The 13,199-nt window shown below is 39.8% G+C and overlaps 1 protein-coding gene across 2 annotated transcripts in view; it reads left to right on the top strand.

Annotated features, from left to right (window-relative positions):
* Positions 1 to 12,932, top strand: part of LOC130094472 (NACHT, LRR and PYD domains-containing protein 3-like) — a 30,555-nt gene extending 17,623 nt beyond the window's left edge. For both annotated transcript variants that reach the window (XM_056260778.1, XM_056260787.1), the window contains 2 exons: positions 12,053 to 12,099; positions 12,294 to 12,932. In XM_056260778.1, the coding sequence (XP_056116753.1) occupies positions 12,053 to 12,099; positions 12,294 to 12,838 (592 nt within the window). In that variant the 3' untranslated portion in view covers positions 12,839 to 12,932. The remainder of the gene's footprint in view (positions 1 to 12,052; positions 12,100 to 12,293) is intronic.
* Positions 12,933 to 13,199: the final 267 nt, after the last annotated feature.

The following is a 13,199-nucleotide window of genomic DNA, read 5'->3' as shown; positions in this document are numbered from 1 at the left end:
AATTAGTCGGAGCGTGTAAGGCTCAAGGCTTACCTTCCCCTGGCCAAGCGGGCTGGTTGAATTTTCTGATTCATTTGCCTGCTAAAAACAGCCTATACTGTTTCCACGAAAAAAAAGGGTAATTTTTCTCAGAACTGCGTGATATAAAATCAAAATGGCAAGTTATAAAGTCAGAGTTGAGTGATGTACAGTCACATTTGCGTGTTATAAAGTCAGAATTTTGAGGAAAAAATTGAGAGAAATCCATGTGAGAATTGTGAGATAAAAAGTCGCAATTATCTTTTAAATTTTTTTATTGCGTGGCGAAAACAAGCTTCCATATACTTCTGATTGCTTTTAGAGGGAAAAGCTGTCCATAAATGCTGGTCTAGGATCAGTTTTCTCCGTAATAAAAGAATATTGGCTAAACTCCGGTGTTTTGAGCGGTGAGTGGATTAGTTCTACGCGCGTGCAAATCCTCTCGTTATAATAAGCAGTTAGGCTATGCTAATAAGGCATTATTGTGTATCAGCTTTACTGATAGCCTAGGAACTTTGTGAGATCGCGATGAAGTTGTAGGCTATAACCGCTTTTTAAAGATAATAAAATAGGCGCTCTGCGAGCTTTCTGCCATGTCAAATCCTGCATAGTAAATGTTTTTAAAGGGGAAGCGCATATCCTCATGGTGTTGGTTCACCCTCCGCCTATGATCAGAAACTTAATATTTTGTGTTTTGGTGTTGTTTAAATATAGAATTTGGTCTATTTCAGTTATATTAGACTAAATAGGGGATGTTATTGTTTTTGTGACTGTTTGTTTTGTAGATCATAAAAAGTGTGCCCCCCCCCCATGAAAATGAAATGCCCCCCCCATTCTATATGTTCTGGCGACGGCCCTGGGCTAGATAGGAGGGAATCTCACATACGGCTTCCCAATCAGTTGTCTGAATTTCTTCCCCAAAGTCCTTTTCCCATAACACCCTAGTTCTATCTGAGTTATCTGTATTTGCCCTTATCAAAATGTCATAGAAGATTTTGGATGCAGATCGAGATGACGTAAGTTTATTTAATTGTTCCTCAATTGGGGACACACATAGACCACTTGAATAGACTCTGAGATTTTTTGTTATAAAGCTGCGTATTTGGTGGTATACCAAGAAGAACTTCTTATTGATATCATATTTTGCAGTGAATTGTTCGAAGGTCTTTATTCGAAGGAATTATTCTCCATCAAATCTCCTATGACATGTATTCCTTTATCTTTCAAATGTATTAGGCCATCACTCATCCCCGGGGGGAAATCTGGGTTGTTATGCAAGGGTGTGAGTAGTGAAAGGTGGGAGCCAAGCCCTTCTGTTTTGCGTACTAATCTCCATATATTTTAATCATATTTTTAAGGATGAAATTATCTTTAGTTAAAGTTCGCTGTGTTTTGGGCGACAGATATAGTAGATTACGTAGAGGGATTGGCCCAAGAGTTGTGGCTTCTGCGCTAATCCAAGTTGAGTTTGGATCGTTCAAGTGCCATTCCAGTGTAAATCGAAGTTGGGCAGAGAGCTGATATAGGCTAATGTCTGGGGCCGCTAGACCTCCACATCTACTCAAGAGTGTTAAAAAGCTATATCTCAGTCTAGGTCTTTTTTTTCCGCCAAATAAAGGAAATAATGGAGCCACGCAACTGTTTAAGTGCTTTGTTAGGAATGAGAACTGGTAGCATTTGAAATGGGTATAGAAGGCGGGGTAAAATATTTATTTTGACAAGATGGACACGGCGTAATAGGGATAAGGGAAGATTACACCATCTATCTAGATCTGATCTGATATTCGAAAAAATAGGGACGAAATTGCTTTTATACAGACCTTCCAGCCTCTGTGTAATCTTTATACCCAAATACACAAAGCCTGCCGGAGACCATTTAAATGGGTGAGAAATTGTAAGGTTGTGGGAGTGCGATTTACTTAACGGCATTGCTTCTGACTTTGAAAGATTTATTTTATACCCAGAGAAAGAGCCAAAATTAGAAATTGTATCAATAAGATGTGGAATTGATTGTTGTGGAGAGGCGAGGTAAATTAAGATGTCATCGGCGTACAGTGAAATTTTATATGTTTTCTCTTCCAGTCTAAGTCCTTCAATGGTTGGGTCATCTCTAATGGCTGTAGCCAGCGGTTCAATAGCCAGCGCGAACAGCAGCGGCGACATCGGGCAGCCTTGTCTGGTACCACGCGCTAAAGTAAATCTAGGGGATTTAAGACCGTTAGTAATGACTCTCGCTGTGGGGGAAGAGTACAAGATCCTAACCCATTTAATAAATGCATCACCCAAATTAAATTTAGAGAGAACTGAGAATAAATATGGCCATTCGACCCTATCGAATGCCTTCTCAGCGTCTAATGAGATGACCAATCCAGAGTTTGCGTGCTGATTTGAATGTTGAATTATGTTAAGAAGCCTTCTAATATTATGAGCTGAGGATCTGCCTTTGACAAAGCCTGTCTGGTCAGGATGAATTATTTTGGGGAGAATTGATTCCAGTCGAGTGGCTAATATCTTTGCCAAAATTTTTGTGTCCACATTTAGCAGAGAAATAGGGCGATATGAACCGCACTCCTCAGGGCATTTACCTTTTTTTAAAAAGACACATATGTTGGCTTCTGTCATGGAGTCAGGAAGCTTATCAGAATCAAACGAATAATGTATCATTTCATGCATTAAGCTCCCTAGCTCCATTTAAAATTTCTGAAAAAATTCCACTGTAAACCCATCGGGCCCTGGTGCTTTTCCTTTGGGAAGACTATTAATACAATTCAAAATTTCGCTCAGCTCAATTGGTTTGTTTAACATCCGTCTTTGCTCCTCAGTTGATTCCTGTATATTTAAGTTTGCAAAGAATTTATTCATATTATCACCAGAAGAGAGGCTTGATTGGGATGAATAAAGCCTCTTATAAAACGCTCTAAAGATTTTTTTGATTACTTTGTTATCATGATGACACTTGCCTTCTTTATCTTTGATACTGGATATGACCTGGGCTTGGGATCGGCTCCGCAATAAGTTGGCTAGATATTTGTTAGGTTTATTGGCAAATTCATACATCCGCTGTCTAGCAAAGAAAACTGACTTTTCAGCTTTATTAGTAAGTATTGCTTCAAGAGAGGTTTTGAAGGTTTCTATCTCGGCAAGAAGCACATCTGAGGGGCAAGTGTTATATTTTGTTTTTAAATTATGGAGAATAATTTCTAATTTTCTAATTGCCAGCTGCTTTTTTTTCTGGTTGGATACATAGGATATAATTAATCCCCTAATATATGCTTTAGCCGTGTCCCAGAGCAAATTGGGAGACACTTCTGGGGTTCTATTGTCCATAAGAAATAGCTTAACTTGCTCTTTAAGGTAGGATTCAAAATTTGGGTCATGAACGAGCCATGGTTTGAATTTCCAGGAAGCCGGGTGGTATATTTGGTTGGGTAGGCCTAACCTAAGAAAAACGGGAGCATGATCCGAAATAACAATGTTGCCAATATTACAGTCTATTACATTTTGGAGTGAAATCTTGGGAGAGAAAAAGTAGTCTATTCTGCTTGCAGTTTTATGGACTCCAGAAAAAAAAGTGTATTCTCTATCTCTGGGATGAAGGGCATGCCAAACATCTACCAGACCAATTTCTTCACACATCCCATTCAGAGCTTGTGCTCTGTTGGAAGGCCTATCATTAGACGATAGCGATTTGTCAAGTTTTGGTAGCAGCGTACAGTTAAAATCACCAGCGATTACACTGTTCACACTGCCATTCACCAAACTTAGAAAACACCTGTGTAATCAACTCATTGGATTGAATAGGGGGGATATAGACGTTCATAAGGGTAATGGGTTGTCCAGCTAGTGTAGCTTTGAGCAGGATAAACCGTCCTGATTTATCGGAATATGTATTAATATCTGATAATGGTATACATTTATTTACAAGAATGACAACTCCCCCACTTTTACTGGTGAATGACGAGCCATACACTTGTCCCACCCAGTCTCTCTTCAATTTGACGTGCTCGCTGTCTGTTAGGTGTGTCTCTTGCAGAAATGCAATGTGAATTTGTTCTTTTTTTTAAATAATTTAGAATCTTTTTTCTTTTTACTGGGTTATGAATGCCCTTCACATTCCAACTACATATGTTTAATATAGATTTATTCGTTGACATAGCCAAGGGGTAGTTTAATATACCAGCAGCACCAATATATGTGAGATGCCCTGTCCTGTTTTAACGTGCATCTAGTCTGTTCAATTCTAATACACATGAAAGGTATACCCATAAAAATTGGAGATGAGAGAGAAGAAAAAGAAAAGAAAAGTAAAGAAAGAAAAAAAAAAAAGAAAAAAAAGAATTTGTGTTGCCCTGCATGTCGAACATAAAACATAGAACTATTTACATTTAACATCGTATAGACATTTTTGAGAATAGACAAGGGAAGTCTGACGCTGGTCGGTTTCACATTTGAGAGCAGTAGTGATCGCCACTCTGTCTCCTTGGAAACATGACATGACCGAAGCTTAGACATAACAAACAAAAAATACGTGGTATTCAAAAGAAACGCCACGAAATCAAAGAGCTTTGATATAATTCTCGGCAAACCGCTGAGGCAACAGCCTTTTATATACTTATTGGTTCAGTATTTAAATACCATTGTTATATTCTCCTTTTGTTTTCCCTTTAATCGTCTACCCCCTCAAACTGTGAACAGAAATTTTCCACACGTACTGGGGGGCGCAGAAGTGTCGTTAAGTCACAGAGAGAATGAGCAAACTGATACCGTATCATTCAGCCTCTCCGGGGCGATTTGGGCCTGTTGATGGTTCGGGCTGACCGTCGAGGAAAGACTCAACCTCTATCGGCTGTTTGAAGAACTTCCCGCCGCCGTTGTGCTGTACTCGAAGAGTCGCTGGATATATCATGGCGAAGCGAATTCCTCGTTCACGGAGTCGTCTTTTCTCATCTCCAAAGGCTTGTCTTTTCCTCACTATGGCCACAGAAAAGTCTTCAAAGATAGAGATGTTTTGGCGTTTGTAGACCAGCTGACTCGCGGCTCTCGCTGCTTGCAGGATGCGCGCCTTGTCTTGAAAATTATGGAGTTTTACCAACATCGCTCTCGGTCTTTCTCCTGATGTGGGAAAACGTGAAGGGACACGATGCGCGCGCTCTATCTTTACCTGGTGGTTCTTGAATTCGGTGTTAAGCAGATTTGGCAGCCAGGTCCCGAGGAACGAGACCGGGTTCGTCCCTTCTTCCCCTTCGGGTAGGCCAATAATTCGTAAATTGCATCGCCTGCTCCTATTCTCCAGGTCATCTATCTTTTCCAGGGCCGCGTCGAGTTTTTTTTTCATTTCGTTCAAGTCCGCGCTGTCTCTTGAGACCGTGTCTTCCACTGTCGATATACGCGTTTCAGCTTCGGTGACTCGGTTCTCCATCTCCTCGACATGCGTCACTACCGCCGACAATTTCTCTAGTACTGGGTCAATCTTGTTATCCAAAGCCTTATCGACGCCCGCCAGGACTTCTGTTGTTATTTTCTTCACAAGTGCGTCCATGTCGCTAGGACTCATTGGAGCATCCGCCATTTACGGAGAGGAGCGCGTGTTAAAGTTCGTTAATTTTCTGTTACGAAGTCTATGACTGGAATCAGGTTGCTGCTTTGGCATGTCTTGTCACTTCTGCATTTAATTTCCGCCCTCCCAGAGATGATATTAAGTTCAAGGAGGGAGATTTTTCAAGGCTTTGCCGGAGCTCGTCGTCAACACGGCTACTCCATTGAATGCGTCACGTGACCCCCCGACGGCACTTCTTGACCATGTTCACATATGGCTTCCTATTTGCATGATAGAGCTTTAGTCGGCATCTGGAGATGGCACGGCGGATTGTGTTTACCGACAGTGGTTTCTGGAAGTATTCCTGGGCCCATTTAGTAATGTCATTCACACAATCATGCCGATGAGTGATGCAGTGTCGTCTGAGGGCCCGAAGACCACGGGCATCCAATAAAGGTCTTCAGCCTTGTCCCTTACGCACAGAGATTTCTCCAGTTTCTCTGAATCTTTTGATGATGTTGTGCACTGTAGATGATGAGATTTGCAAAGCCTTTGCAATTTGACGTTGAGGAACATTGTTTTTAAAGTGTTCCACAATCTTTTTACGCACTCTTTCACAGATTGAAGAGCCTCTGCCCATCTTTACTTCTGAGAGACTCTACCTCTCTAAGACATCCCTTTTATAGCTAATCATGTTACAGACCTGATATAAATGAACTTAATTAGTTGCTAGATGTTCTCCCACCTGAATCCTTTGTAAATTTATTGCTTTTTCAACCATTTGTTGCCCCCGTCCCAACTATTTTGAGACCTGTAGCAGGCATCAAATTTGAAATGAGCTCATTTAGTGGATAAAAGTGTACAATTTCTCCGTTTAAACATTTGTTATGTTATCTATGTTCTATTGTGAATAAAATATTGGCTCATGTGATTTGAAAGTCTTATAGTTTTCCTTTTATTCAAATTTAATAAATGTCCCAACTTTTCCGGAATTCGGGTTGTATATTTAGGGTGAGCAGATTTCTCATGGTGGTTTACGGGACAGGATGGACAGGCATAACCGACTGTATTTACCGTAAAACTTCAAATAATAGCCGAGTCCCAAATAGACGCCTGTCTCTTTTACACGCCTGGTGTGGCTGCAGGTTTGGGTAAATAAAGGCCGGTCTCAAATAGAGGCCGGGTCTGTTTTTTTAGTTTCGGGTTGTATTTAATCTTCTAAAACCCGTCAGATCGCCCGCATTTTGGCGGCCGGCAAAGCAAATTTTTGTCCCGCCAAAGCCTTTTTTGATCGGTGAGTGATGTAGAATAGAATGACTGCTGCGCTTGACAGGGCGCATAACGAGCAGAGAGAGAGAGAGAGAGAGAGTGAGCGAGAGAGAGAGAGAGAGAGCACCCCGACCGCGCGCGCGCACTCTCACGTCTTCAAACAACACGAGCGCTGTCTTGCTCTCTCTCCCTCGCGCATATTAATCAAAATCAATTGACATGATAGTAAAAGGTCGGAAGACCGCAGTTTCACGTGGAGCATTTGGAGATTTTTAGAGATTAGAGACTCTAGGCCTACACTCAATGAACAACATCTCAACACTAAATTATAAAGGCCTGTCTCATATAGGCGCCTGTCTCAAATACAAGCCGGTGCAGTTCGACGATTTGGGAAAATAAAAGCCCGGGCTATTACTTGAAGTTTTACGGTACGCAAGATTTAATTTACAACTTTGTCTGTATTTCAACATTCAGGCGCAAAGAGAACTGAATTCAGGATCAGGCGTTGGATCGCATTAATAAATCTGCATTATTTATCCTTTTAATCTTTCATCCAAAAAAATCACAAAATTCTAACCTTTCATTGAAGTAAAACAATTGAAAGTGGGGAGAAACTCACATTGATATAAATGTTTTTCTCCAATTCCTCCACAATTATTGGCACCCCTACAAATTCTTATGAGTAAAATATCTCTGAGGAATATTCCCACACTATATAAACACACTATTAATGTATACACTCACCTAAAGGATTATTAGGAACACCATACTAATACTGTGTTTGACCCCCTTTCGCCTTCAGAACTGCCTTAATTCTACGTGGCATTGATTCAACAAGGTGCTGAAAGCATTCTTTAGAAATGTTGTCCCATATTGATAGGATAGCATCTTGCAGTTGATGGAGATTTGTGGGATGCACATCCAGGGCACGAAGCTCCCGTTCCACCACATCCCAAAGATGCTCTATTGGGTTGAGATCTGGTGACTGTGGGGGCCATTTTAGTACAGTGAACTCATTGTCATGTTCAAGAAACCAATTTGAAATGATTCAAACTTTGTGACATGGTGCATTATCCTGCTGGAAGTAGCCATCAGAGGATGGGTACATGGTGGCCATAAAGGGATGGACATGGTCAGAAACAATGCTCAGGTAGGCCGTGGCATTTAAACAATGCCCAATTGGCACTAAGGGGCCTAAAGTGTGCCAAGAAAACATCCCCCACACCATTACACCACCACCACCAGCCTGCACAGTGGTAACAAGGCATGATGGATCCATGTTCTCATTCTGTTTACGCCAAATTCTGACTCTACCATCTGAATGTCTCAACAGAAATTGAGACTCATCAGACCAGGCAACATTTTTTCAGTCTTCAACTGTCCAATTTTGGTGAGCTCTTGCAAATTGTAGCCTCTTTTTCCTATTTGTAGTGGAGATGAGTGGTACCCGGTGGGGTCTTCTGCTGTTGTAGCCCATCCGCCTCAAGGTTGTGCGTGTTGTGGCTTCACAAATGCTTTGCTGCATACCTCGGTTGTAACGAGTGGTTATTTCAGTCAAAGTTGCTCTTCTATCAGCTTGAATCAGTCGGCTCATTCTCCTCTGACCTCTAGCATCAACAAGGCATTTTCGCGCACAGGACTGCCGCATACTGGATGTTTTTCCCTTTTCACACCATTCTTTGTAAACCCTAGAAATGGTTGTGCGTGAAAATCCCAAAATGGAGTTCAGGAGATTGTCTTGACCAGGACCACTAAATGCATTGAAGCAACTGCCATGTGATTGGTTGATTAGATAATTGCATTAATGAGAAATTGAACAGGTGTTCCTAATAATCCTTTAGGTGAGTGTATATAAACACAAAGGCCAAATTCCTTTAATCATTCATCACAATGAGTAAAACCAAAGATTGTAGTTCTGATGTGCAGATTGTTGAGCCTCACAAAATAGAAAGTGGCTGTAAAAAAATAGCTAAAGCATTAAAAAATCCCCATTTCCACCATTAGGCCAATAATTAAGAAGTTCCAATCAACTAGACCTGTTATGAATCTGCCTGGAAGAGGACGTGTGTCTATATCGTCCTAATGCATAATGAGGAGGAAAGCTTGAGTGGCCAACAACTCTCCAAGGATCGCAAATGGAGAATTGCAGAGATTAGCTGAGTCTTGGGCTCAGAAAGCCTAAGAAAAATGTATCAAACAGCCCCTACATCACCACAAGTTGTCCATAAACAAATTCCAGTATATTCAGTTTTTTCAGACAGTACTGGAACTTCAAACAGGACTGGTTTCTGTGGTCAGATAAAACTTACAAAAATTAGCTTTTTGGTGCAAACAGGGATAAAAAGTACCCAATGCCCACGGTAAAAGATTCAATGTTCAATATTCAAAATCGTCAATGTTGTGGGCCTATTTTTTTGCTGGAGGTCCTGGACATCTTGTTCAGAGACATGTTATCATGGATTCTAGCAAATACCAACAGATAAAAAATCAAAGCCTGGCCATTTCTGCTAGAAATCTTATAATGGGCTGTGATGGGATCTTCCATCAGGACAATGATAAAATTTCCCATCAAAATCAACACAAAAAATGTGTCACTGAGCAAAAAAATTAGGTTTCTGGATTGGCCATTCCAGTCCTTGACCTGAATCCTATAGAAAATGAGTGGGGTGAACTCAAGAGAAGCACCAGCATGGACCTGGGAAACTGAAGGATCTGGAGAGATTCTGTATGGAGGAATGGTCTTTGATCTCTTGTCAGGTGTTTTCCAAACTGATCAGGCATTATAGAAGAAGACTCAGAGCTGTTATCTTGGGAAAAGGACGTTCCTATAATTGTGTGCCAATAATTGTGGCCAATGTTAACTAAAGAAAAACATTAATTTCATAATGAGAAATTCCCTTTCAATTGTTATCTATCTATTTAGACCACTTTAATTTTTGATTGTTATCAGGATGTGAAGAGACTTTCAACCTTGGGTGTATTTCCCTAAAGCATTGTTAGCCAACTAGGGTCGCAAGTTTTCGTTATCAGCATAGTTCAACGAGTCGGTGTTTCCCAAAACCATCGTTCCAACGAACATTCGCAAACAGCAACGCAAATTTGTGTGGTTGGAACGACAGCTTTTGAGCTGTGGTTAGAAGCAGAGTTTCTAGATTGCATGACATGTGGACTTAATAAATCCGTATCTTGAGCAAAATAAGCAAGCTGACATTAAGTACAACCTGTGTCTTTTATTTAAAATACATACAAATGTAATTTACAACTTTGAGTTTGTCAAGATATTTAAAGCACCGTTTTCAAAGACTGCGCATGTGCGAATGTGCTCTACTATGTAAGAAGGAGCCTATGATTAAATCTGGAAATAAAGCGAAATAACTGAGAAAAATTACAAACAGTCCTCAGATGCCATGTCTGTAATCTATATCAAAACATCTAGCATTAATTCGATCTCAAACATTTTCATCAAAAGAAATGATTGCTCCACCACGTGCATGACGTTATAAACCAACGTGGTTGAACAACCACTTTGCGACAATATGGTTTCGGGAAACAGTCGTGACTAGCTAGTTGATTTCTTCAACGATGCATCGCACTATCGGTAGTGGAAGCATCGAGTTACGTTGTTGTATGGGAAACGCACCCCTGTATATAAAAAAAAAAAAATCTGTTAAAAAAATTGCCTACCTTCACTTTTATCAGATTATCAAAGGTTTAAACAACTCAATCCAGGCTACGTTAATCCGGACACATTTGAAAATGGCGTTTTCGTTTAAAAAAACGCTCTGTCCAGCATTTTCAAGAGTTTTCCAAAAGTCTCTCGTCCACACTAAAACGTCAGAAAACGCTAAATTCACTTTACTGCACAAGCGTAAACCCTCACAAAAGCTCACTGAGATGATACAGACGGAAAAATAAATAAGTTATCGCGCAATTCCTCTGAAAAGATAACTTTATTAAATATCTCACCTTTCACTGAAGTGTCCAGGTCGCACTCATTCACCATATGTTTGGTCTAAAACGAAACTGCTCTCATGTTTTGCCGCAAGACAGCAAATGTGAGTATATTCTGTCATCTTTGCAGGACTGTGATAAAAAGAGTGTGCAAAGTAACATATTTTAGCAACTGTGTGAAAGTGAATAGCACATAACAGGCACAATACTGGTATAAACATGAATATCTATTGGTACAATATGAGTCACGTGACTAAACTTACCTCTTCGTTTTTAAATGCCTTCGGTTTTACAGTCCCCACTACAATGCGAAAACGTCAAATTTATCTATTTTGGAGAGCGTTTTCAAAAATCGTTGTTTTCATTAATAAAAATGCTGTCTTCAGTGTGGACGGAAGGCCAAAACGGAGAAAAAAAGATGCGTTTTCAAACGAAAACTTATTAGTGTTGACAAGGTCTCATTTTGAATGACATTTCAGTGTGTAACTTCATTCAAATGTATGTGGCTACTTGTTTGGATTAAAAATGGGTTATTGGGCCAAGCGCATCAGAAGCAAAGTGATGAGCTAAGCGAGCATGGCAAGGATTCATGTTAGCATTTCCAATACCTATTGCATAAAATACTATGCTTTGCCTTGATAAATTTGACAAAGAGTTACCGTATATAAAAATGGTTTGAGATAAATACCTAAATATATAACTCTTTACCAGCATGGTCTCATGATGATGTGTGAAATTTTAAATGACTGTTGAAAAATATACCACTGGATTCTGAAGACCCATGCTATGAGCATATTTTATTTTATCCGGCCCAAAAGAGCATAATGTTTCAGGGCATAGTGCTGAAGACACAAATCAACTTTCGTAACAATATGCTAAAGCTTTCTTAAAATACAGCATTTTATGACAAAATTCAAAATGGCCAATGCCCAAAATGGCTAACATGGGACAATTTGGTATTGTTCGACTCTTTTTGTAACTTTTTGCTAGCAGTCTACTCTGAATATGATTACAGAAATGGAAAAATGGACAAAACATCAAAATGATGGAAAAATTCATGACAGAAAATATCATATGGTGAATATGAAACAAAAATCATATGGTGCAATCGATTTGTCATGAGCCACGGAATCAGAGGAAAAAATACTTTTCTTCAAAAGTTATTAGCATAGACATGAGTGAAAATTTGTTCTGTTGTATTTTTACGACTTATTTCTTCCTTTTTGATGAGTCCGATGAATAGAATATGGCACATTATGCTTTTTTTTTCTTCGACAGTCTGGATCATGGGGGAGAGACCATGATTAAAGGAGGACTACAAAAATGTAGGTCTAAACACATGCCTTTTCTTCACAGGACACCATTTTACAATAGACCAGAATAAGTTATTAAATATAAAATGTTTTGACTGTGTACATGCTGTCAAAAATATTTATGTGGAGGCAAAAAGTAGATCCAAGGCCAATCTGATTCTTGAACATATTTTGGGATCTTATTAATGTTGTTTTCTTGTGTGCAGATTTCTTTGATCTCAGACTGGATCCAAACACGGTAAACAATGGTCTCTCCGTTGTAGAGGGCAACAAAAAGTTGGTATGTAATCCAGAAACGATGTCACATCCTGATCATCCAGAGAGATTTGACGGCCTTCCGCAGGTTCTGTGTAAAGAGCGTCTGACTGGACGCTGTTACTGGGAGGCTGAATGGAGTGGTTTGGGTGATATGGTAGTGTCATATAAAGGAATCAACAGGAAAGGAGAAAGTCCTGACTGTAGGTTCGGAGCCAATGACAAATCCTGGATTCTGAGCTGCTTTGGGGAGAAACTGATCGCCTGGCATGATAATATGGGAACACGCATACCTCCTCCATCACCTCCCTTAAACAGAGTAGGAGTGTATGTGGACGAGCCGGCCGGCATTCTGTCCTTCTACAGCATCTCTGACACACACGCACTCAGACACTTACACACATTCAACACCACATTCACTGAACCCCTCTATGCAGGATTTGTGCTTTATACTAATTCAATGTCTCTGTGTGATGTTGAACAAGAGGATGAATAATTTCTGTTAAAAATGTAGTTTTAAAAGTGTAGTAAAAAAGTGTCAGTTTAAAAAAATATAGCTCACGTACCCTTTTCAAAACACTTCACAAAAAGAGTGTTTAAATTTCTAGATTTTAAAACATTTATAGGTATTGTTCAAAGTCAAGAAAATCTATGGCTGTCAAATTTTGTGTAATGAATATGTAATATATAATGAACTATGTCGATTAAGGTTCTGCTAGGACATGGCATGAAAGTGAATGTAGCATTAAGGACGTAGGCCCTGTTTACACCTGTATTAATATAGGTGACACATTCATGTTTACACCTGGGCCCGTATTCATAAAGAATCTTAATGCAAAGAGTAGCTCCTAGAGTCA

The sequence above is a fragment of the Rhinichthys klamathensis genome, unplaced genomic scaffold (genome assembly GCF_029890125.1).
Source record: "Rhinichthys klamathensis goyatoka isolate OS25496 unplaced genomic scaffold, OSU_Roscu_1.1 h1tg000009l_1, whole genome shotgun sequence".
Classification (NCBI taxonomy): domain Eukaryota; kingdom Metazoa; phylum Chordata; class Actinopteri; order Cypriniformes; family Leuciscidae; genus Rhinichthys; species Rhinichthys klamathensis.
This window is presented reverse-complemented; position numbering and strand designations above follow the sequence as displayed.